The 26,398-nt window shown below is 43.1% G+C and overlaps 1 protein-coding gene across 1 annotated transcript; it reads right to left on the reverse strand.

The window, feature by feature from the left end:
• Nucleotides 1-7,910: 7,910 nt before the first annotated feature.
• Nucleotides 7,911-17,749, reverse strand: LOC115762308 (flocculation protein FLO11). The gene is made up of 6 exons (XM_030704474.1): nucleotides 17,472-17,749; nucleotides 11,715-14,412; nucleotides 10,956-11,675; nucleotides 10,276-10,700; nucleotides 9,906-10,182; nucleotides 7,911-9,833 (listed from the first exon to the last, which is right to left on the reverse strand). Exons 1-6 carry the CDS (start codon nucleotides 17,747-17,749, stop codon nucleotides 7,911-7,913), a joined length of 6,321 nt encoding a protein of 2,106 aa, XP_030560334.1.
• Between the last annotated feature and the right edge of the window lie 8,649 nt (nucleotides 17,750-26,398).

Consider the following 26,398-nt stretch of genomic DNA (forward strand, 5'->3'; position numbering starts at 1 on the left):
TAAAGAAAGCATGAATAACGACTGACAATGTGACCTAAGAAGACGCTTGCACTTGACTATATATATATATATATATATGGAAAACAAAATGAAGCAAATGTCTCCCTTTTCAATTTAAAAAGCATTTGACAACTTAAATATAATTAAATATACTGCGAGACACTAAACTAAAGCTAGAAAGCACATGAAAGCTCCAAAATAATGAACGAGACTCAATAGAATAGTTGTGAAAACAATCTTCAAAGCTCTTGAAAGCTTCAAAAAAATTGAAATCTTCGAGAAGGATTAATATCTAAAGCTCCCTTCAAGCTGTTGACCAACCAGTACAGGCGTTAAAGCTTATCATTCTGAAAGCTCACGAAGCAATTAATGGGCTTTAATAACCAGAGCGCGCTTTAGCTAAGAAAAATGTAAAACTTGAAATTTTAATGAAACCAGCTTACAATTCAAATACAATTAAGATGAATTGCCACTCAGCAGAGCTTTATGTTAAGTTACAAGTTTTAATAAATGCAATGTAAAAGCTTAGAATTACTATAGCGCAATGTGGGTAAGCTTCACTAAAGCTTATAGTTTTAATAAAAGCTTTTTATAATTTTAAAAACACATTCAAATAGGAAAAAAATTTCTCTTAGCTGAATTTAAGGCAAATTTCTAAATTGAAACCAAAAGGTAAATAAATTATAAACAAAGCTTACAACGCTTACAATATGCTTAATAATTTGAAAGCTCACCTAAAGCTCACACAACTAAATTACTCAAATAAATAAGTATGTAACATGTGTTGTGTCTTGTGTCGTATATGCCCTTCAACAGTGTCTGTTCACGTGGCATAAACATTTATAAACACTCGATACAAAAACCAAGCGAACGCAGATAACAAAAACTTGTTTAGCAACCATATTGGGTGTGCGGCAGTGTTTGCTGCTATCCCCTTTTGTTGTTGTTGTTTGTTGTTTGCTTTGTTTTTGCTGTTTGTTGTTTCGTTTGCTGTTTTATCGTTTGGCAACGCCGACGGCTGTCCACACACAGAAGCAGGCGGCAGCCTGCCGACAGTCGCATGGACTCTCTGGACTCGCACTGCCCCAGAAGGTCCCGGACTAGGACACATTGTCGGCGCCATGCCGAGCGGTTGTCCAAAACTGTTTGTGTGTGTGAGAGTGTGCTAGTGTGCTAGTGTGTGTATGTTTGCTTCATGGGCTGCATGCATGCTGAGCCGTGTCTAGCGTTTTCTTGTGGCCAGCTTTTGTCGCCATTTTGGCCGCTGGCTAGTGGCAATATTTATGGCTCGCCAACTGGACCGACCGCCCCGCCCGTCCGCTCTGTAAATGATTTCAATTCTAGTTTAAAGTCGTGCCAGCTCTCGTTTCAGTCAGTTCCCAAAACCACAAAACCAAATACATAATTCTTGAAATATATAACATAAATTTTCCACAACTTGCCTGCTGCTGATGGGGAAAACCTCGAGCTGTACTTTCACTTTTCGCGCTCAAATTAATCCTTGGAGTGTTGCTTGCTTTTGCGTTTTGCATTTCGCTTTTTGCCTCCTCAAATTATCGTTCCCCAGTTGTGTAGACAATTGTGCCCAAGTCTCTCAACTACTTGGCGTGAAAATTGCATTGTTCTCCACCCAACATCCCCTTGCCTTCCCCTCCTAGCACAATGCACAATGTCAGCCATTAATTGATAAACCTGGCAAATCCTATCAATGCCTTATTGAGCTAAATGAAAATTAGAAAATTATTGCAAATATTTTGCTGCTGGCAAATGGAATCGATTATTGTGGTTTGTAAATTATTTGGTAATATTTGCGCTTGATTGCGCAAGGCGCTTTGATTGACACATCCTGGCCGCAATCAAATTTCAGTCTATTGAAATGATGGCTGGCCCAAGGCCATGTGTAGTTATTAAATGGATTTATGTAATTAAGAAAATGCCACATAAATGTCTCCAAGCCTCTCTCAGCGCTGATGTTTATGCTGTTCAAAATTCGAGCCTAGCTATATTTGTTTATACTCTTCAAATTTAAATATACTTGCGAACAAATATATATATTTCAACACAAAACTATTTTCTTTCTCATTTGTGGCTCACATTTATGCTGTGTAACTGGGCATGGCTAATTTACAGGGCATCGGCACGTCAATCACACTCACTTTAGGTTTGGCAGTTGACATTAGAGCAATAAAATTATGTTCTTTATATTGCTAATAAGGCCTGAAGAAGCCACAATTAATTGGTTTTCCAGTCAAATCAAGGGAATCGAAAATTCAACCTCAAGGCTTTTGCACAACAAATTCAATTAAAAGAAAAAATTGCAATTGCTTTCAGCTACCAAAGATTATAGTCGAGGTATCACTTAAAAGTTAATTTATTTTATTTGCTTAGCGAATAATTGAACGCTAAAAGCTTTTACTAGTAAATAATTATATGCAATTTATTTGCATTTTCAGTCAGAGTTTTTAGTTTTGTTCATTTATAGTGCGTTTTTTTTTGATTACTTCACAGCACTAATGCTTTTTCACAGATTCAAGTCATATTTTAGACTTTGTTATTTACATTACATTACATTACATAACTGTTTTTTTTTTTGTTTTTGCTTTAAAGTTCTCTATTCACATTGATGCTAAACGATATTAAATTATGCCTGATTAAAAGCATATTTTCTATGCAATATTAGCCTATTGTGCTGCTGCAAAACTTACAGAGTAGTGATTTTTGATTGCTTTACAACACTGATTCTTAGAAGTTTTATTTGTGCTGCTTTACAACACCAATATGTTTAGATATTGCATTTTTTTTTTATTAAAATCATACTTTAGACATTGTTTGTTAATCATTTTTAGTTGAATTTATTTATTTGTTTTCTTTCTTTTATTAATCATTTTCGTATTCTAGTGCTGTACAACTTATAAAGAACTGTGAGTTTTTAATGCTTTAAAACACTGGTTTTTATTTTTTTATTACTTTACAACACTGCTTTAGCTTACATTTTTATTTGTCTTAACTTAAAGTCATATTTAAGATATTTATTTTTTGTCGTGGACACATTTAAATATATGTAAGCATATATTAACATAATTGTAAATATTGTTGTTGCTGCTGCTGGTGCTGGTGCTGCTGCTGCTGGTGGCTAAGTAATTAAGCCAAGTTGACAAACGTGGCCCGCAAATGTGTCTCCAATGTGTGATTAGTACATAACTTTACCTAATACCTAAGCATATAGAACGATATAAAGTACATACCGAATGTTTGCTTTTGCTGCTGCTGCTGCTGCAGTGGAAATGCCAATAAAAGTCAATTACATGCTTGCAATTTGCTAATGTAAATTAATTAGCAACTGTAACCCCAGAGTCGGTTGCTGCGGTGACTAGTTCATTAAGCGTCAAAGTTTTTATTTTTTCTCATTTTGGGTTAATTTTTTGTTGTTGCTGGTAAAAGTTGTAGCTGCTAAAAAAAAGTTGTGTGCGCGCATATTGAATTTAGTTTTGTAAAAATAATGAGGGTGAAACAAAAAAAAAAAAAGAATGAAATAACAACTCATTAGCGCTGGTCAAAGGTAAAAACACCAAAATTACATCAAGTATACGACACGTGGGTGCGCCAAATGAAATGCAAATAACATTAGCAACAGGGCAGCAACAAATCATTGTGCCCGAAAGGGTTGAAGATATCAACAACATTGTTGTTATTGTTGTTGTTGTAGTTGTTGCTGCTATTGTTGTCGCCCGCTTTAAGTGACACTTGCGTAATTTCGACAGGTGCTAAGAAAGTAAAAGACAACACTTTACACAAAGCGCTGAAGGAAAACAAAGGAAAAGCAGCAGCAACAACAGCGGAAAAGCCGAAAACGTAAACCGAAACCCTGCCAACTACAAAGGCGACAGCAGCAAAAACGGAAAAAAAGGAAAAGTTCGTGGAACAACAATTACAATGAGAGCTGGCTTGTGGGTTGAGCCTGGACGGACATTGTGCAGCTGTCGCATTGTTCCAACAGCGGCACCAAAAAAAAACAAAAATACTTTTTTTATTACACAATACAATAGCAATAACAATAACAATAATAATAATAGTAGTAGTAACAAGCGTGTTGCACAATGACAGATTTGTCTTCCGTTTTTCTTCTCGTCCAGACGCAACACGTGCGGATATAAATTGCGACTTGGCTACAACGGAAATAGTTGCTGTAAGCAGCAGCAGAAGCAGCAGCAGCAGCACCAGCAACACCAACAACTGACAGCATTACAAATTTTTGCAAATTAGTTGCACTTTAGCATTATTTAGTGCATAAAACGTCGCGGCTCGCAGCTGCATGACAAATTAGCAGCATAATAAAGTGCTTCACTCTGGTATTATATGAAAAATACGCAACATTTCTGCGTTTTTGGTTAACATGAAAAACGTGCAAAACAACAAATTCTATATGGGAGCATGTTTGAGACTAGGCAAATACCCTGTAGCTGACTTTAAATACGTTTAACGCAGTCTTCTGCTCATACATAATCATATGGATTTATTAATGGGGCTTATTAACATTTGTTCACCTCGTTTTAGGCATGGTTAGGGTTATAGGGTACAAAATTACACTACACAGATAAAGCTTAATCGTCAGGTATAAGAGATCGGAATTCGATCGAGTATGTGCGCAGTTTATGGGCTTACATTTGTAGCACATCTTTTGGTGCATAACCTGTTAAATAACTCTGTTAGACTCTAATTCTTCTTTTTAACATCTTTCATACCCCTTTTAGACAAAGTTTTTCTGTTTAAAACCCCTTTTGTACGTTTTTTTGGACTTGTTTTACGGAATATGGGCTCACATAGCCCGTTGCAAACTCTGTTGACACCCTGTTTTACACACTCTTATTGCTTTTTTATACCCCTTTTAGACTGCGTTTTTTTTTATTTTAAAACCCCTTTTTATAACTCTCTGTGTATTCATTATTCAGAATATAAGCACACTTTGTGATCTCACAGATGTAATTATTTGACTGATATACAGCCTGTTGCATTTCCCCTTGTTGCAGTTCTCCTTAGAAACCTTGTTTTAAGCCCATGAATTGCTGTTAAAAACCTCTACACATACCCTTTTTAGACACGTCTTCGATGCGCTTTTTACAAACCAATTGTGTCTCTTTATGGTCTCACAGATCGTGCCTTCTATGTGATACATTCCATCTCACATTCTCTGTTCGACATCCTGTTGGACACGCTTTTTCAAACCCTTTTATTGCTCTTTCAAACCTATTATAGACCCCTTTTGGATACGTTTGCCTTATTTCAAGTATTTTCACAGCCCCTTATGTCCCTTTAGAGGCTCGAAGATGTAGGCTTTAGGCTATTGAAACCTCTTTCAGCGATACATTTACCCTATTTGACGCCTTGTTTTTAATTATGCCTCTAGCATACCCCATTGCTCTGATTATAGGATATCAAATAACGTAACAGGCTTGTGTGCAGATTTGAAAAGCCAGCTTCATTTCTGTTCCTATTGCTGTGTTGCAAGGCAGACACAATTGCTGCGCATTGACACTACACCAAGTGTGTTAGTGTGTGTTGCACACTTTATACACATAGACATACACTCAGCTCGTGGCAATCCGCAGTCGTTAGCTGTGAGTCGTTTTGCTTTTTTCTAGTGAGTTGTTGTTTTTGTGTGTTTTCTGCGTTTTTTGCGTTAGCTACAGTTGGCTGCCTGGCAATTGTTTGGCCCAAAAGTATGCTACTTGTTTCAGTGATTTCGCACACACACACAATCACATACACACGCACACGTGGTAGCTGCAAAAACCCCATAAAGCTTAAAAAAAAAGAGTAGAGACGACAACGACATGCAAGTGAACAACCGTCCGCAGTTGTCGGCGTCGGAGTTGCCAACGCAACCGCAATACAACAACAACAAAAGCAACAACAACTAGAACAACAACAACAACAATAACAGCTGCAACATTATTAATAACAACAACACCAACATCAGGAAACGTAGCAGCAAAGTCGTGTATACAAAAGTTTGACAAAGTTTCAGGCAGTCAGTTCATGCCCACACGTCCACGCCCAAAACAAACGCCCACAGACACCGCACAGACACAGATACACACGCACACACACACGCACACACTCTCGCAAAGCCGTTCAGATTTCATTATAAGCATCGTTTATATGTATTCTTGTTAAATATTAATTAAAATATCTACATTTGTTGCCTTTTTTCTTCGTATTTGTGTTTTGCTTTTTGTACTCTATCGAGGGTAGGAAAAACTTGAACCCACTTCAAGCTTGTCATTGTTATTGTTATTATTTATAGATGTTTTTTGACTGTATGCTCTTATGCTTAATTTAAGCTAAGACATTTAATGTTGCTGGGAATGTGTACTCTAAACGTGATTATTTAGCTTCCGTGCAGACTATACAATTTTACTAGACTTTAGATTTCTTATGGTTTCACTTTTTACTCGAATGTACAGCATTGCACAACACGGGTCGTTTGTTTTTTTTTTTAATATGCCTTCTAGTTCCTCTTTAGAGCCAGTTGCGGCTAAGCTTTTGTGTTATATAAGCCTAGCTCGTAAACTGGTAACGTTCCGAATTGCATAGCAGTGCTCAACACTGTTAGCTTGTATAAACTTAATCATCATTTCTCCTTTTTACTTGTATATTTGCTTTCTTTTCGTTTTTTTTTAATACCTTATCAACTTCAGCCTACTGCTTACACTCTTACACTCATTGGCTTACCAAATGCCTCTTTGGGCAGCGTTTCACAACACTGGTAACAGTTATTTTGCAATATATTTCCTCTTATCAAACTATATGTCGTTCTGGCTTAGTTTGGCTTTAATAAAGAGCTTTAAGAAGCTTTGGCACACATCCTTGTACAGCTTACCCCACATATATAAACCTTATTGCATAGCATTGCCCAACACTGGCGACTCGTCTCTTAGCAAAGAATTTACATTATATCTTACCGCTTTAAAGGACATGCACACTTCGGCGTGCTGTGCCTCAATTTTTTGTCGTCTCCTTATATGCTGGCCTGCCTGTCATATGCTTTGTTTGACAGCATTGCACAGCACTGGCACAAAAAGTGCGACACGAACACTTCCGGTTTACGTTACAAGCTTTGGAATAAAACCGCAAGTAGCTGGGCAAAGGCGTTGCCAGCTCCTGTGCTGAAATTGTGTTTGCGAATCAATTTTAAATATTTGTGAGGTTTTTTTTTTTGATGTATTTGTTTTATTTATTCATTTATGTATTTATTTTGATTTTTTAAGCTTACATAATAGCATACATAACTTTTAGTTTTGCGTATTGTTTAAGTTTATTTTACTAAATTACATTTTGTGTTCGTTTTCGTGTTGTTGCTGTTGTTGTTGTTGCCAAAACATGATTGCATTTGCATTTGCATTTGCATTCGCATTTTGCAGCAAATTCGCTTAACTTTATTTTGCTGTTTAAGGCATGTATAAAAATAATAATGCAAATAAAATAAATGCAAGCCAAAACAAGAAAAAATTGAAAACAATTGAAAATTATTTTACAGCAAACTGCAAACATTTGCTGGGAAAAAAATGTATATATTATATTTGAATATGCTGCGTGCATAGAAAAAAATGCATGTTATTTCTGTATAGTATTTTGTGTGGTATTTTTTGTAGTATTTTCCTTCTTTTTTTTTGCTGCACATCAATCTCGTATCGTGCGGGACGCGGGATTAAGGCACAGCAATTGGCATTAATCATAAAATTAACTTAATTGCAGGCATTTCAATTCACTATTTAATTGCTTTGACCGCATGGGCGTGTCCCATTTTCGGGTGGGCGTGTCAAAGTGGGCATTAACAATTTTTTTTTTTAATATTATTTTTGTATGTATTTGTCGGTATTTTGGCTTACTTAGGGGCTGGGGCTTGGGTTTCATGGCAACAGGCGCGGATTGAAGCGGCCCATGAAGAGTATCATGCCCGTCGGATTGTGGCGCACAAAATAGAGGAAGGGCTTATCGAAGCGCAGCCGCGGAGCATCCGGCACACGCGCCTGACGCGGACGCAACGGCAGCGGCAGCTCCAAGTACTTGGGATCAAGCAGATCATCGTAGAAGCCGCGACCCAGAACGGACTCCTGCACCAGCGAACCAAAGTCCACAATTGCCTCGGACGAATCGTTGGCATCATCGTCTGTGGCATCCACATCCTTGTTGCGTTTACGCAACGGCGGCGCTGGATACATTTCGACGTGATGATGATCTGAGATCTTTTCCTCGCCGCAAGTGCTGAACGTATTGATCTGAATCATGTCCGAGAGGAATATGTCCCGATTGCCAGCGCCCGTCAGACCACGCAGATCGGCAAAGTCCGACTTGAACAGACCCTTCAAGCCCATCTTCTGCAGACCCAGCGAGGCATTGACAAACGAGCGATGCGAGAATCGCGGCAGCTGTACCTCCATGCCCGGCCGGTCCATCAGGGAGGTCAACAAATTGCTCCAGGCATTGCCCTGGCCGAATGCCAGTTCGACCAGATTGCGCTCCAGACGATCCAGATTGTCGGTGGGCGACACCGAGCTCTGATGTCCGGGCATCACGTATATGGTGCTCACAGTGTCCTGAATGCTTCCAAAGGCCACCACTGTGGCATCCAGCTTGGGCTCATAGCCAGCCGTAAAGCCGGAGCGATAGAGGACCGCGGGTATGGGCACCAGGCGACGCTGACGCACCGTCGGATGCACTTGGAAGAACATCTCGCCATCGCGATCCGTTGTCGAGCCGCGCGAGCAATCGGTCTGGAAGAGATTCGCCGACACCGTGGCCAGCGGACCATTTACCCAAACGCTATTCGTGCGCAAATACTCCAGAACCTTGCCCATTGTGTGACGCTTGACCAGCAGGTTGGTGCGACGACGCACAATATCATTGACCACATGGAAGTTAACCTCCTCCACATGGCCGCCATAGAGCTGTTGCGTCTTCTCCTTGAAGAAGGGCAATATTTTGCCATTGGCCCGATCGCTGAAGATTTCGCGCACAAAGGCAGCTGTGGCGATGTCGCTCTCAAGGGACTGCTCCACGGAGTTGGTTATGTTGCGGAATATCAGATGCGGATTAAAGCTAACCATATCGTCCAGCTTAAGTATTTCGTTCATTTCGCCCGATGTGCTGCCGCGTGCGCCCAAGAACACCATGGACAGCATCGAGGTCAAAGCAAATGGTGAGATGACCAAGCTTCTGGCCGAGCTAATCTTCTCCGAGGTTATGGCCTTCCAGTAGCTAAACGCCAGCTCATTACACAGCCGGGCAAACGAGAGCACATCCTCGTCCAGTCGTGCCGTCGATGCCTCCAAACCCTGCGAACTCTGCGGACTTGGCTCCAGTTTGACGGGCGGACGTGTTGCCTGCGTGGAGGCGGCCATCAGATTGGTCAGCGAGGCGGGACGTTGCATCGGACGCTGGCCTAGGTTGTTGCTGTTGGCATTGTAGGGCAGCACCTTGGGCGGCTGTGGCTCCAGCTGATTGTAGCCGCCGAGCAGTGAGGGCTGCACATAGTACGAAACGGGTTTCAGCGTGTGCAGCCGCTTGGTTGTGGTGCTGATGGTTGGGCTGCTGGTGGTGCTGGTAATAGTTGTGGATGTGGGCGTGGTCGTGCTGCTGGTCGTTGTAGCCGCCTTTTCGGTTGTGCTGCTGCTGGGCAGAAGCATGGGCAGCTGATAGTCGGTCTGATCCTCCTCATCCTCTTCGTCCGCTTGCTGATTGCCATAGCTGGCCAGGGGCAAGGTGAGATGGTAATTCGTCTGTGGCTCCGGTTTCTGTTCCAGCGACTGCTCCTGTTCCACCTTGTAGATCTGCTGCCCCTGTTGCTTCTCCTGCTGCTGCTGCTCCACGGATTGGTTAGGTGTGCTCTTATCCTCCGTACTGGCCAAATGCTGCGGCCTCACCACACTGGCCGTTGTCTCGCCCAGCTTCACATAAGGATCCTCATCGTCTAGCGTATATTGCTGTGCACTTGTGGTATCCTCCTCTGTTAGCGTGGCTGTCAGCTCATCGGATATATCCTCCAGTGCTTCCTCATTTAGGTCCATGGTGCGCACTGTGCTCAGCTCGAGCTTTTCCGTGACCTGCTCGGAGCTGAGCGACATGTCCGATTCGGATGAGACGACGGACATATCACCGGGTATTTCCGTGGCCAGCTCGCCTCTGTTTGTTGTCGACTGCTCCTGCTGTTGCTGCTGTTCCTCCTTCTCCGTATCCTCCTCCTGCTCTTCTACTGCAGCAGGCTGTGCGCTGTACTGCGGCTGCAGCTGTGCAGCATTTGTGGCGCTATCCTCGACACTTTGCATCGGCTCCTCCTCCATCAACTCCTCTGTTTTTGCATCCTCTTCGCTTTTCTCTGTTTGCTGTTGTTCCTTCTCGCTGGATGTTTGCTCTTGTGCGTCCTGGTAAACATTTGTTGACCCAGCTGCTGTTGTTGTTGTTGTTACTGCTGTTGCCAGCTCCTCGACTGCCGGCACCTGCTCGGTGGTGTCTGCCTCCAACTGTTCTGTTGTGGCTTCCGCTTGGATTTGCTCGTTGTAACCATTTGTCAACATTTCGGGCATTTGCTCCTCGCTATCGCGCTCCGGCGCGTCTGGCTTTTCGTCGTGCAGCTGCTCCACGCCTGACACCGTTGTCACCTCTTCAGGCAAGCTGGTCTCCTTGCTGCTCTCCTCCGCCTGCTGCACTTGCTCAATCGTTGCTGCTGTTGCTGCTTCCGTGGTGTCTGCTGTCGGCATTGTTGTTGCCTCCAGCTGCTGTTCCTTCTGCTGTTCTTCGAGCTGCTGCTGCTGCTCCTCTTCCTGCTGCTGCTGTTCTTCTTCGTGCTTCTCATTCTGATTCTCCGCCTGCTGCTGCGTCTCCGCCTGCTGCTGTTTCTCCGCCTGCTGCTGCTTCTCCGTCTGCTGCTGCTCGTTCGTCTTTTCCTCCTCAATGACTTCCTGTTTGTCTGCTGCTTCGGTTGGTTTAAGGAGCTCTATTCTCTCCGAGTCGAACAGTTGCTGTTCATCATCATCCTCGTCCTGCTGCTGCTGCGCATAAATTTGCGATAGCGACAACACGGGCAACCGCCATGTGCTGCTCTCCACCAGAGCTGGCCCCGGTGCTGGCGTATTGATGTAATCAGCTTCCTGTTTGCTGTGCTCCTCTTGGCTGGGTCGCACAGTTGTGATTTCCTGCTCCGTCGCCAGCTTCGTCGGTTCCTCCGTTGTGCTTGGCCTTGGCGGCAACAGAAATGATGTATTCAGCTGGGCAAAGTTGGTCAAACGATGCGAGTCATCAGCCGGCTTGTATGTCTCATCATCCTGTGTGATTTGCTGTATAACATCGGACATGAGGAACTGCAGCTCATTCTTGGTCTCGTTCGAGTTCATATAGATGTCGGAGACAAGTGTATTGCTGCCATCCACCAGGGTGGAGGCAACCGTGGCTGCCTGTGTCTGGAAATTGCCCATGGAGATTTGATCGGTTGGCTTGAGCACCTCCAGATTGAGCTGCTGCACCAGATTGGCTATCATTGGCGTTACCTCAGTGCTATTCTCGTCATCGGCATTGGTGGTGCTGGTGGTGCGGTCCGTGACGGGCAAACGTGCCGCTGACATTTCGGTGGTTGTCTCCTCGTTGGTCTCGGGTTGCTCGGTCAGCTCGGCGACCACAGCCTCGGGCACATCCGCATACAGGGGCTCGAATTTGACCACATGATTGGCTTCAGCTGTGGGCTTGTCTGTGGTTGCCGCCTCCATCTCGCTCTCGTCGTATGCCGCCATGGGCGTGGTCAGCAAGAACTGCATATGACTGGGCAGCTCTGTTGTCTCCGGCTCCGGCTTGGCCGTGGACAGTAGCGGCTGCGCCGGTGCCTGGTTGGTTGTAAAGTACTGCGGTCTTGCGGTTATTAGCACAACGGGCGTTTGCTCCTCCTCCTCTGCTCCGACCTCCATGCTGCTCAGCGTGGTTTGCTGCTGGTTGCCCGTGGATTCGGTGGACTCTTCCTTGTCTTCACTCGTACTCGTCCCCTCCTCATCCAGCATGGTGGCCAGCGTGCTGCCGCCATAGTGCGCGGTCAGCGGCTTCGGCGTAGTCGCAGCTGTTGTGCTTGTCCTGGGCGCTGCGGTTGTTGTTGTTGTCGTGGTGGTGCTAGTGGTTGTTGTTGAGGTTGTGGTGCTGCTGCTGATGGGCACCTTCTTGTTGTTGGCCAAAGTTTCCATCTGCTCCTTGCTGTCCGCACTGTCGTATTTCACAGGTGCCGCATTGTCATTCTTCTTATCGCCAGCCAACAGATCCTGTGTCAGGCTCTGCACAATCTGATCCATGGAGAGCATTTGCACCGCCGACAATTGTGCTGCCTGGTGTGAAGGTGGTGCGCTCTGTTGCAGCTGTTGTTGCAACATAGCCAGCGATGGCAACGGCAGCGGCGTCTTCTTCAGCTGCGTCTTATCCTCCTTGACCGCCTCCTGCACAGCCACAATTGTGGGCAAATTCTCGGTGGCCTCCGCATCGTAGCTGGGCACGGGATACACGGGCGCATGTGTGGTGCTGGTGGTTGTTGTTGTGCTCTTAACTGGCTTGGCATTGTTGTGGCCATAGCTGGCGGCCAACTTGCTGGCCTCAGTGGTTGCTGCGCTGTGCACAGGCTTGCCGTGTATTTTCTGGTGATGCAGCGTTGTGGGTCGCTTGCTAGTGGTGCTGGCATGCGCGGGCTTGCCATGCAGCTTCTCATAATGCAGTGTAGGTGGCCGCCAAGTGCTGGTGCTGCTGCTTGGAGCAGCGGTTGTTGAGGTTGCAGCTGTCGTTGTGGTTGCAGCTGTGGTGGTGGTTCTGGGCGCCTCTGTAGTTGTCGTTGTTGTCGTTGGAGCGGGCTTGTGATGCACGGGCTCGTGTTGCACGGGCTTGTGGTGCACGGGCTCCTGTTGCTCGGTATCGTGTGGTGCTGCAATTTCCGCTGATTCATGCTGTGGTGCAGTTGGCTCAGTTGCAACTGTTGTTGTTGAGCTGGTGGTGGGCGCCACGGTGGTTGTTGTCATCGTTGTGCTACTGCTCGTTGTGGGCTTGGGCTTCTTTTGCGGCCGATGCGGACGCGCTGGCTTTTGTGTGCTGACCTCCTGCTGCTGTGGGGCAGTGGCTGCAGCTGCCTGTTCAGGGACTTGGTGGTGCTGATGTTGTTGTGGCTTGGGCTTGGTGGTTGGCTTGCGTTTTGGTTTGCTGGGCTTGCTGCTGCTGCCGCCGTTGTTGCCCGTGTGCCCAGGTGTGCGCGTGGGCTTGCGCTTCTTCTTCTTGGGCGTGGTCGAGACAGGTGCTTGAGTGGTTGTTGTTGTCTCTGGTGCTGCTGTTGCGGTCTCAGCGGGTGCATTTGCTGGGGGTGCTGGTGTGGTTGTGGTGGTGGAGGTGGTGCTGGTGCTGGTGGTGCTGGTTGTTGGCTTCTTCTTTACCTTTTGCTTGCCGCTAGTCGGTTGAGTGGTGCTGCTCGTGCTGCCGCTGGGTTTCTTCACGCGATGTGGTTGTGTGGGCTTGCGGTGCACATTGCCCGGCTTTTTGGCCAGCTGATGCTGCTGTTCAGTGGTGCTGTTCGAGGCACTGGGCGTGTGTACTATCTCCTGATTGTTGTAGAAGACGCGTCGTGTGGTTGTCTCAGGCCTGGCGGTGGTGCTGGGCAGTTTCTGGTAAATGGGCTGCATGTGCGCGATATCAAAGTCGTGCATATTGGCCGCTGCCTGCTGATATTGCTGTATGCCCGTGTAGACGGACTCCAATGGATCCAAATCCTCCTGCACCACTTGCGGTGTCATCTCGGTGGTGCTGGTGCTCGGCTTACGTTGGTTGCCCGGCTTGCGCTTGGCGGGCTTTGGCTTCTTGGTCGCACGCTGTGTGGTGGGCGCGGCACGTGTCGAAGTGTCCAGCACCTCCGATTCGGGTGTCATCACAATTTGCTGGGGCTTCTGTTGGGGGAATATATCGCCGCCCGTATTGCCAAAGATGGCTGGCAATATAAGCGACCAGGAGGAGGAGACGTCAGGTGTGTCCAGCACGGGCAACAGCTCGCCAGAGCTGTTCTTCGAGGAGCTGCTGGCCACCTCCTTGTTGAGCACATTTTGCACACTATCCACAATATCCTGTACCTTCTTCTCCGGCTCGTGCTCCAGCTGCGGAGCCGTGTGTATTATCGAGGGTCCCTCGCCGTCGCCATTGGCCACAATGCTCTGGATTTCCTGCATGGTCATCAGACGCTTCACTAGCTCGCCATGCTCATCGAAGGTATAGAACTCATAGCGATCGGGATTGAGCAGATCTATGGGACTGGCCACCTGCAGCGAGGGCTGCGGCTTGGGCACCTTCTGGCCCAGGGCATCCGTAAATTGCGGCTCATTGCCGTCGAGCACCACGGACACCGAGGAGACCAAGCTGTCGGGTAAGAAAAAAAAAAATAGCATATGTTATCGAGTGCCGGAGTGACAGTGATTAATGGCAAATAAATGTGATAAAGTTGGAAATCTCAAAGTCATGCTGCATACTTTGCGGCGCCTTCGCTGGCATTTTAATGGAAATTGAATGCAGCCTGCAATCGCAGCACCAAAGTCACACAGTCACGCTCGAACCCAACCCAACCCAATCCAACCCAACTGCCTGCTGCATTTGCATTCGCATTCGCCTAGCTGGCAGTTAGTTAACATAGCTACACGTTGCTGTATACCAGGCAGATACCAGCCAGCAGCTACATACTTTGTAAAGATAGACTCTCGTATGGCACATCATTAACATTTAAGCACGTGAGTCGCGCGTGCCTCGTCATATGCAGCTGTTGCTTCTATATATGTCTAACTGCATGTCATACATCTGTCCAACTGTCTGGCTGCCAGTTCGGCTGTGATAAATATCCATGCAGCTAAAAATTACGCCGAGGCTGGCAAATAATTGAGCACATGCATATGCTCACTAATTTTAAGCACCTGAGTTTAAATTTTAAAAGTTGTGCGGTGCTGAGAATATATATCGAATCTATTAGAAACAGTTTGTGCATCAAGGCCTCGTCTTAAGGTTTGATTCAACGTGCTGGTTCAAACCAGGACCTTTACATTCCCAGCAATTAACTAATTTTCTGCTAGCAAGTGGATATATATTTTATTAATTCAACCACGAAGCTGCCCTATATCTATGACTACCAATTTTTTGCTACATTTTTTATGCTTTTGCCTTCCATTTCCCTTCAGGCAAAGCTTTTAATGACAATGGAAATCCCTTTAAAAAATATATATACATATATATTTATTTATAATTATATATATGTAATTTTACATAATTAATTTATATGCTTTTGACAGCCCGATTAAAATAAGCTAAAATTAAAACGGGCCTTTTCATGTGCTTAAAAAACAGAATGATTATGATTTAAATTGTATTTAATACATTTTTAGCTTCAATGAGCATATTAAAATAATGTCTCAATGGGATAAATAAGCACATTTAAAAATTATATTTATCACAAAAAATTAAGATAAAAAATGTAAAATAATAAAAAACAAAGGATTATATAAATTTAAATGCGCATAATTATTGTATTTCAAATAAAAATGAAAGAAAAAGTGAATTTTTTTAAAGCACATAATTAACGTAGTTATTCAATTAAAAAAAATTTCTCTGCCATTTGATAAAAATCCATACGCTCCTTTTAAATTAAAAATTGTTTTTCAATTGTTTTTTTTTTCTTTGCCTTGGTTGTATTTCAATTTTTGTTAATGACAAACGGCAGGAAATTGCCAATGAAATGAAACACAAATAAACATTTGTATGCATTTTATTTATGTATTGTGGAAACAAAACGATAAACCGCCGAGTCGATTGATGCATAACACAAGAGACGCTCGGATATCTGACTGTATTATCAAGGGCGCCTCCAACAGGCGTATTATCATTATTATTATCATAATGAAAGACCCGCAGCGGCAGCTGCTCGTTATCATTATCAGGCCGAGTAACCGAGCACTGTCGGCCATATGCCGCGATGTCTGTGAATTTGTTTATGCGCCGGAATTAATATGAAACGACGCGAGAATCCTGCACTCAACAGAACAGAAGCAGAAGAAAATCGGCAACAAAAATATTAATTTTCATGAAAATTTCTACCCCGAACAGCTGTGCTTAAGGGTTGCGCGACTTAACCAAGCCCCAAACATTAGCGAGTTTGTATAAGTGTGCTCTGGTCGGGTACGCACGACTGGGAAATGCCCTAAGGACAGCTTCTGTTACAAATAAGTATGCCAGCTTTTCTCTCTACATACATACGACTGGGAAATGCCATAAGGGCAGCGCCAAGCTGCCGTTACAAATATTCTAGCTTTTTTTCTCTGCATCCTTTTTCCCTTAGTCCTATACAATATATAGGAAAATACTCTTGAGTAACTTTGGTTTTTATAGTCCGATCTTTATGAACTTTTCATGGCTTAAATATGGAAAAACAAAGATGTGTGTATACCAAAGTGCAAGGCTCTATACCATAAAATATGGTATTTTTTTATGCATTTTAGGGAAATAGGTATATTATATAGTATATAGTTTATACTATACGATGGGATATATACCAAGTCTTTTGCATCTAGCTTTTATAACTTTCGAGTGCTTCACAATCGATATTTATCGATATTTTTGTACTCGATAGTAATCGATCGATAACTATTTATAATTTGTATAATCAACATTTATCTATAGTCTGCAACCGATGTTTATCGATGTATTTGTAATCAAAATTCATTGATCGATATTTTGTTTTTGGTATTTATCGATATTTTAATGGACATATATGGATATTTTAATCGATACGTTGTTATAAATATTTAAAGATATTTCAATCGGTATTTTGTAATCAATATTTTTCGATATTTTGTAATCGAATCAAAATCGTGCTGCCTTTGGCATGAATCATAAACAGACAAAGCCCATGGGAACGAAGAGTGCGCCGGAAAAGCCAACTGATTAGCATTGATTTGAACTTAATGAGCACTCAATTTGTGCCAGGCTTTTTGTTGTTGTTTTGCTTTGTTTTTTTTAATTTCCATTTTTGATTTTGTTGTTTTTTTTTCTTCTTAAATGCCGCGTCGCTAGGTATGCCACGTGTTTTATTGTTGTGGGGTCGGCGCAGACCGCCCGTCAAGTGGCGCCTGTTGAGCAAATTAATTAAAATACTAAGGCATTTGCCAACTGACCACGCCCTCCAGCCCCAACAACAAAAGGGAAATTCTATTTCAATTAGTGGCAAAAATTGCAAAAAGCTGTGCAAACAAAAGACTTTGCCTAACGACCAGCGACAACAACAACAACAAAAACAACAAACGCAAACAAAGGCAGCGCTGGCCTAAAGTGGAATAGGTTTGGCTGGTTTGGGTTGTTTGGGTGGTTTGCCTCTCTGCTATGTGAAAAAAAAAATAGACACGCACATCAGCCAGTTCTGTGTGTCTGCGTGCACTCACCTGGAACCGATGACTTTCTTTGATGCCACCTCAGCTGTGGTTGAGGCCGCACCGTTGCTGGCGGGATGCGTCTCCTGCTTTGGCACAGACGCCTCGTACACAATGGCCGGCTGCATGGCACTGGGAGCTGGCTCATGCTTGTGGCTGGACGTGCTCGATGTAGTCAGATAGGTGTAGATTGGCTGCTTCGACTGTGTGTTGCTGTTGATGTTGGGATAGGCCGCAGCAACGGCGGCGCCCAGCGTCAGGCAGAGCAGCCCTAACAGCTGTAAACGCATTGTGTCCTAGTCCCTAGTCCCTGGTGCTTAGTCCCTAGTTCCTTTCGTCCACACTCGGCTTTTTCTCTCCGTCTTCCTCTCTTCCTCTCTCGCTCTCTCTCTCCCTCTATCTGTGTTGATTTTAACTGCGCGTTTGTTTTTGTTTGAGCTTCAGCTTAAGTAAAAAACTTGCTTCTGTGACCTTTGGCCGTTTAATGTTAAGCGCGGGGCGAATGTTGCGTAAACATGAAGCGTGGCAGAGCTGCAAAAATAAAATGAAAACAATGAAAAACTAATTAATGCAATGTACAAGAAAATGCCCCAGTTAGATGGATAGCCATAAACCGAATTACAATTTACAAATAGATTTTTTTTTTGTTTTTAAACAATTTCTTGAGCTTGTAATAAACAAACACATTGTAATTTAACTAATTTATTTTAAGTGATAATTTAATACTTCTATTTAAAAGCTCAAACTATGTCTTTAGTATTTGCTTTTGTTATTGAAATTCGTGTGCGGCTTTAATGTGGCATGGCAGGAGGCGCCTGTGGCAGGCTTTTAGACTGTCATAATCAGGTTGCACAGCCAATTGCCTAGCCACCTGAACCCCAAAGCCGCAGCACGCTAATGCGCCTGTAATTATGCTAATAATAACGAGCAGCCACAGGAGCGTGTGTTTGTGTGCGTGTGTGTGTTGCATTGCTTAAAATGCCTTTGGAGAGGCAGCTGCAGCCTACGCGACGTCTTTGCAGCTTAAGCATGTTTTCAACTCCCTTCAACTTCCTCGACACCACTCTCTTCGCCAGCCCCCTCCTCTTCAGCTGAAGTGCACGGCAATTTGGGCATAAGTTGCCTGGCATATGCATATGCACACATCTATTTGCAACTTGATGCAGCAGCTGCTGCACTTTACAGGCGCTTATAACAGGGCACGCTTTAATCTTGTCTTTAATCATTCCAGCATTCAGGTGGGGCCGGCATTTGGCCATGTTATTATACGCATTAAGCAGAGTTCAGCTGTCAGACCTTATCATTTGCACAAATCTCCAGCTGACAGCAAAGTTTTCACATGCCAAATATAAATACTTTGTTGGCAAAAGTATTTCTACACCCTGCATAAATTCCTAATTGGGCGAGCATATTATTTCCACATAAAGGCAACATGCATACGAGCTTGCGCTGTTGTGTCTGTTATCGATAATTATCGATCCGAAGGATTCTAGCAGCTCTACGTAGGGTTAGTAAGCTTTGCAAGGCGTATTATTCATTAAGATCGATAAAACCTCTCTAATCCCAAGTATTTATTTCGATAATCAACGACAATTTTTTTCCATTTCAAATATATATGTCTAGTGTACGTATTACTTAGATATATCGATAATAATCAGTTATATACTTTGAGTTTTCCTACCAAGCGTGCATCATTTATGTAAGCCTTAAGTACATTTATGAAAAGCGTGTTATCGATTACAATCGATAGACATCTCACCATCGTGCCCCATATGCATGTCAATTCGATACATATAGTTTGTTGCATAGATCGATAAATATTCAAATCGATCACAGACTTAAAAATCGCGATAGAATTAAATGTTCTACTGCTTTTCGATAACAAATGCAGTCGTACCCCTTGTGCATCGAAAACTTTTACAGGCTATCGGAGAGTTGTATATTTCGGATATTGTTTTTGGGCAAAAGTTTTTGGGTTTTGTTTTTAGGGTTTGTCGGAAAGCTTTCGTGTGCTGGTGATAACAAAATGAATTGTCAATGGCGCGACAAGCGCAAAACAACAATATGTTAATTAGCGCCAATGCTAACAAGAGCAACAACAACAACAATAACAACAACAACAGCAACAACAACAGGTACAATAACAAAAACAACAGCAACAACAATTCTAGCAAAAACAATGACAATAACAATAATATGGCTAAAGAACGCGCTGACAACTTAAAGCCTTTGCTGTCAAAATGTTAACAGAAAGCCAGGACACACATGTGAGTGTGTGTGTGTGTAAGTGTGTGTGCAATGAACCCCAAAACTTTTGCCAAAGCACGTACACCCATATATGTGTGTGTATATATCCATATAAAGCATACTATAAGCAGGCTAAACAATTTTTGTCCAATGCGAAAAAAATCGCGCATAAATATCGAGGCGGGCCATAAAAATATGTTGTGCATGTGTGTGTGTGTGTGTCTATTGGTGTGTGTTTATGGCTAAACTGTGGGCAAATTAACATAAATTGTGCGTAAAATATTTCAACACATTTGTGAGAAATGCTTTAGGCAGCTGCTGCTGCTGCTGCTGCTGCTTTTCCTCGGGCATTTCCACAGGACATCAACGCGCGGACAAAGAGGGCAGCCGGGTGGGTTGGGGCTGTTGGGGCTGCTTGGCTATAACTTGACAATTGATTTGTAACGGTAAATTACGAAATGTCAGCATTCTGAAGTTTACAACTCGAAACGAACCTGACATTGAAAATGTAAATGAAATGCAAGAACCGAAAAATAGCTGCTGCCTCTGTATGCGAGTACCAAGGGCGGGGCAGTCCGAGTTCTGAGGGTTAGTTAGCTGTGGGCAGCAGCATTGAAGACCGACTCTGCTTGGCATTGTCTGCATGACAATGACGCTGAGTGACATGACAAGTGGACGACATACAGACGTCACACGGACACAGACACAGTCCCGAATGTAACAAAACCGGAGCAAACACTAGAAGAAAGTGCGGTCGTTCAGGGTTTGGTTTAAGGGCACAAACGAGAGCACAAGATTGAAGCTGACAGCTGTAGGGACAAGGAATACACACATACACACCAGCACACTCTGTGCTCGTTTGTTTAAACAAATCAGCCAGACATTTACATACTTTATATATAGATATATGCACTTGCCCTACACACACGCACACACACACACAAGCCGCAAATACTTTTGGGTATACAATAAATCAAACCGAGAAAACGACAGAAGCACAATGCAAAAAGGTGTATTTAGACGAAATGACAGTTTCGGCCATGTGTCTGACAGATTTTGTAAAGCACTTGAGGCCTTATTTTGATGCCGCGTGGGTAGTTCGAAGAGTTATCCAAGCAACTGGCCAAGGGTCTAGGAAAATAAATGTTGATCTCTCGAACTTGTGCAACTCCAGAGTTTTATACTAGAGAATTATCCAGCCTTAGGCAGGCTGAGATTTTCTTAGCTTCTGGGACTTTTGAGAAATGATGCCTTGAAACTAGGATAAAATCAATGCATTGTAATATACAATAAGACAAAGCAGAGCAATCAGCATATTTATAGAAATTCCAGACAGTTTCTATACTCTACAGAAAACAATTCCAAGCGGTGCTGATCCCAAACATTTCAAGAAGTTCCAGCATATATTTAGAATTAAGTTATCAAAGTTCGAATCCGAAATTGCTTTTCTTTTTCAAATCTATCCATAAACTAACCCGCGTGCCCTTATCTCACGATTGTCAACTGATTGAGCTGTGTATTTCTAAGCAAATGGTTCAAACCCGCAAACCCTTTCCGTATCAGCTAAGAAAGACATATTTCTGAGAGCCAAGCCCTAAAATAAAACTAGCTAAATGAAAAGCCTCTCTAATATGTGTTGTACAAATGCCAATTAAATGAACTATGTCTAAAATGAATACTCCAACAGGTGTGTTCATTGGCTGCTTAAGACATTTGGCCAAGAGTCCACTTGAGTCCACCTGAAAACAAAGAACAAACCAAACAATTTTCATGTTGCGTGTGCTCGCAATACAAAAGAAATTGCTTTTTGGGGCTAACCCAAAACTAAACAAAGGCAAAACAAGCAACAATCAATTGGGCCACTTACACACACCACACACGCACACACACACACACTACACTTTAGAGAGTGTGTGTGCTCCGCAAAGTTTGAAACAGTTTTGCGATGCGTTGACTACTTTTGACCAGCGAAAATGTGTCACGTTTCTTTTGTGGAAAATTAAGATTATTCTCGCTCCCCCCACATTAACTTATTTTGGGGCTCGTTTTTGGCTTGTTGGACATTGATTTTTTTACGTGAGTACTTGAATCAGTCTTTGTTTGCGGCAGCAAACTTAAAGCAAATTACATTCGATTCTTATTTTGGCCAAAGAGAAGTGATTCACAAATCGCTTTGGCGCTCTGGTGCTCAGCTTTAAGGGCCAAAAATCACAGGCGATACAAAATACACTCGTAATTCACACATTGGCAGCCAGTCGACTCTGTAAGCGCTGCCACCCTCGGCCTCCCCTTACCAATGCGCGCCGCACCCAATGCAATTGAGTCTCAGTAACACATAAGCAAAGCTGTTGAGTATGTTTCTTGGCCATTTTTTTCTTAGCTTTTTGTATTACCCTGTGCTCAGGCAGTGTCCGAAGTGAGGCATGCTAAAGTTGAAGAAATTTGGAATACGTACTTTTGAGTACTACTCATACTTATAATCGCTGAATACTCAGTACATTTAAGTACTACTCATACTTATACACTTACACGCTAATTACTAAGTATCGGAATTTTTCGTTTAGGCTCTTTATTTATGTAAAGAAATTTATACTCGCTGACTAGCCAGTATCGAAAGTACTCATGTATTCTCTCTACTTGTGTTAAAAGATTTACAATGAGTACATTTAAGTACTGCTCACGCTCACGCTGACTACTTCGTATAGGCAATACTGATTTAGGCTCTTTACTTAGGCAATGAATACTTCTGAGTACTATTCAGAATTCTACTCGCTGACTAGACAGTTGCAGGACATCTGCTAGTCGTGCACACGCACAACTTACTCGTTATTTTCTTTTGCTACAGTCAGGAAGCGCAGCCAAGTGTTAGCCGACATTTACACGCTGCTGCTGCTGCTGCTGGTGTTACTGCTACTGCTGTTGTTGTTGTTGTTGTTGTTGTTACTGCTGCTGCTGCGCTGCTTCCGTTTGGAGCTGTTTTTTCTTTGCGTGTGTCTAAGAAGGCGAAGCTAAAGGCAACAGAACTTGAAAACCAATGGCTTCTAGAACAGGCTGCTGCCTGTGGGTCGCAGTGGTGCGCGCACTTTCGCACTTTTACGCTCTCGTGGGCCTCGAGTGTGGATTGGCGCTCGCTACACTAACAAAAGTTTATCGCTTTGTTTCCATTTCCGTTACGCTGCCGTTGCGTTACGTATACGCCGTGTGCCTGGCGGGCTGCCGGGCTGCCTTTCTGGCTAGCTCCCTAAAGCGTAACCTCCAGACGCTCATAAGATGTAATTTCAGCGCTTTGTGCGGGACGGCTCCGACTCCGGCTCCGGCTTCGGGCTTCGGGTACTGTGCACAGTTTTACCTAAGTTAGCTCGACGAAGCCAAAGTTTTTCCACAGAACATTTGATTTTATTTATTTATTTCGATTTGTGTGCTTTTCTTTTGGCCAACTTGTTGTTGTTGTAGCCGCTCCTGCTGCGTTTTGGCCTACGTAACAATTTCCTTCCTATCGCTGCCTACGCTCACGCCGCCAGCAGGCGTCTGTGTGCCTGCCCTTGCCTTTGCCACATGCCCCGTGCCCCATGCCCCATGCCCCATGCCTTGTGCTAATGTGCATTTCATTTTCCGTTTTGCCACTGCCACACTCAATTCGTTGGCCATTTCAGGTCTTGTCTTGGCCCAGTCAACAGTGTTCTTCTGTGCTGTGTATGACATATATTGTTTTGCAAAGATTTCTTTCTATCGTTTTTCCTTTTGGGCTCCTTTGGTTTCCTTGGCGCCTCAGGAGCCACTTAATTTCCAACTTACATTCCAATCACGTGCATATCTATGCCAATCTTTATTTTGCTTCTGCAACTTTTAAGCTCGTTTCCCGTTTACATGCCCACAGCCCACAACCCACAGTCCACATTGCACAGAGCGCTTGTCTATTATTTCTATATAGACGCACATGCTCTATACGATTTTTGTGGGTCTTTGCCCTTTGTTGCACATCATCATATTTAAGCGCTTAGAAGGGGTCCTTTAATTTGGTCATAAAATGTGTGACGTGAGGGTAAACTTCCTTGAATCTATGGATTATGCGTATAGTTGATATTGCCTTATTTCTCTGCCCTTTTGTCATAATGGAACATTGGAACTGGGCTCCCTTGGGAGCTATACAGATGAACCTTGGCAGTTTTAGCTACAGGAAGATATATATAAAGGATCAAGTGTATAGGCTTATTATATCATTGTCGTAGGAATATTTGGTTCCAAATTGAGTTTTATTTGGAAAAACCTTATTAGTTTTGCAATATCTTGAAAAGAATAGTATATCAAAATATATATCCATTTGTCTTACTCAGACGAATAACTGATACTATAAAGCCCTACATATCGATCCGTACTGCTAAATGTTCTATTGTAACTGGGCTCTGTTGGGAGTTATACAGATGAAACTTGGTATAGAAGTTAGTTTTAGCTGCAGGAAGAAGTATATAAGAAACCATATAGGTTAACCATATAATATGGCTGTCATAGGAATTGAATTGTAAATCCATCCCTACTGCTAACTGTTCTATCGTAACTGAGGTCGCTTGGGAGCTATGCTGATAAGACTTGGTTTATAAATTAGTCTTAGCTACAGGAAGATATAAATAAAAATCCAAAGGGATAGCTTTATTATATCATATAGTTGTCATAGGAAAAAGTTGTGTATTGTTTAATTTCTTGGATTATATAGATACATTTAAGAAACTCAGCTATATGCAGCCTATCTTTATTTCCCATATTTGTTCATAATGTAATAACTACTTATATCATATAGAAAAGAAATAGTTCAAACTCTTTGAGATTGCATGTTATCTAAACTTAGTTGAATTGATTCTTCGTCATATTATGAAGCATTTCTTATATATAAGCTAGAGTATTCGAGCTGCGACTAGGCGCTGTCTAAAATATCTCTGTATATGTGCTGGCATTTTTCATATTCCGCTTCCTTATTTTTTGCTGTCTGTGAAGCCATATTATTGTTTTGCGCGTCAACACGGCGCACGTGAAGCATGTCTATTATAATATCTATCACTTTTTCTGGCATTTATATGTTTCTCTTTTTGGCATATGCGCGAATATTTTATATGCATATACATATGTGTGTGTGCGTGTGTGTCTGTGTGTGTGGAAATGTTGTAGGCGTCCTTGCCAATTGCTGAGCTGGCTTGGCAGCACGGCCAGCTCAGGCCAAGTTGGCAGGCTCTGATTCTCGTTTGGCTGCGGTCAGACTCATAATTTTGTATGAACTGCCGCTTGGCCTGCAACTGACACCTGAAACTGTGGCCACAAAATGCGCCGCACACGCATACACACATACATAAATTCTCACGGACTTTATGCTTAGTTTCATCAAGTTTGTTTTGGCCCAAAGTGTGTTGAGAGTTGGTCGCATTGATCCAAACACGTTTTGAGCTGAGCCAGAAACGGCAGCAGGCGTTAACAAAAGAGGGGCGTGGCCCAAGTCCAACTGTTGAAAGTTATGAGCACAGCGCGTGCTGGGGATTAAAACACGTGGCAAGAACTTTACACACATATATATACTATATATATATATATATATATATAACATCTTTTGACATTAATTAGCAAAATGTTGCAATGTCTTCGAGCGGCAGCGCCAATGTGCCGTATACGTGATCTGTGCTGCAAGTTGGGCGCATTGCAACACGCATTAAGCTGCTGCATGCAACTTTTTGATTGCCATCATTTGTCAAAATGGCGCGTGCGCTGCTCATTTGCATTTGCAAATGCAAACCCTTTTTGCCCTTTGGCGTTTCATCTCCGCCTGCTGCCTGCCAACTGTTGCCCTGCATTTTGATTTGGCACACATTCGCGCCGCATTCAATATTAACGCAGCTTTAATTAATTACAGCAGCAGCTGCAATCGGGGTTGCAAAAAATAATAAATTAATAAATCGCTTCAAATTAAGTAAAAATGCAAACAGCGAACCGCCCGAGCTGCGACAGCAGCGTCATGTGGCATTCGCGCGCCTCGCATTGATAATGGCTTAAATATAACGACAAACAGCAAATGTCAACGGCAACTGCAACTGCAACATTGCCATGGGCATCGAGCAGCCGGAGGCCTTGCACTTAATCCATTATGCAATCGCTGCCATTATCACTTCTGTAATATATTTATTGTGCTCGTAAAAATATTAAGAAACAAAAAAAAAGGCCAACAACAATTGCCGCGTTGACAACTATAATGCTGCTTTACGCTCAGCGAAAATAGATATATATACAAAGTATTACCAAAGAGAGAGAGAGAGAGAGACGGGGAGAGAGGGAGAGAGAGAGAGAGCGCTATTATAGACATAGCTCAAAACTTCCCACACCCGTAACTCGGTCAAATCTCATCTGATTTTCTTAAGATTTGGATTTTTATTCATATTTCGACCCCATTATTAATTTTGCATCAAAATCTGGGAACATTATTTTTACTCAAAATTCATATAAAAATGGTACCCTCAAATATCCAATATAGATATAAGTCAAAATTTCCCACACCCGTAGCTCGGTCAAATCTCATCTGATTTTCTTAAGGCTTGGGGTTTTATTCATATTTCGACCCCTTTATCAATTTTGCATCAAAATCTGGGAACATATTTTTTACTCAAAATTCATGTAAAAGTGGTACCCTCAAATATCCAGTATAGACATAGGTCAAA

This window comes from Drosophila novamexicana, unplaced genomic scaffold, assembly GCF_003285875.2.
Source record: "Drosophila novamexicana strain 15010-1031.04,08,12 unplaced genomic scaffold, DnovRS2.1 tig00000564-arrow-pilon, whole genome shotgun sequence".
Classification (NCBI taxonomy): domain Eukaryota; kingdom Metazoa; phylum Arthropoda; class Insecta; order Diptera; family Drosophilidae; genus Drosophila; species Drosophila novamexicana.

Coding starts and splice junctions, on each gene's coding strand:
- LOC115762308 (XM_030704474.1), bottom strand. CDS start 17,749: ATGCGTTTACAGCTGTTAGGGCTGCTCTGCCTGACGCTGGGCGCCGCC. Junction 11,676..11,714: donor CCACAGCTGAAGCCAATCAT/GTGGTCAAATTC, acceptor GATGTGCCCGAG/GCTGTGGTCGCCGAGCTGAC. Junction 9,834..9,905: donor TGGTGAGGCCGCAGCATTTG/GCCAGTACGGAG, acceptor CAACAGGGGCAG/CAGATCTACAAGGTGGAACA.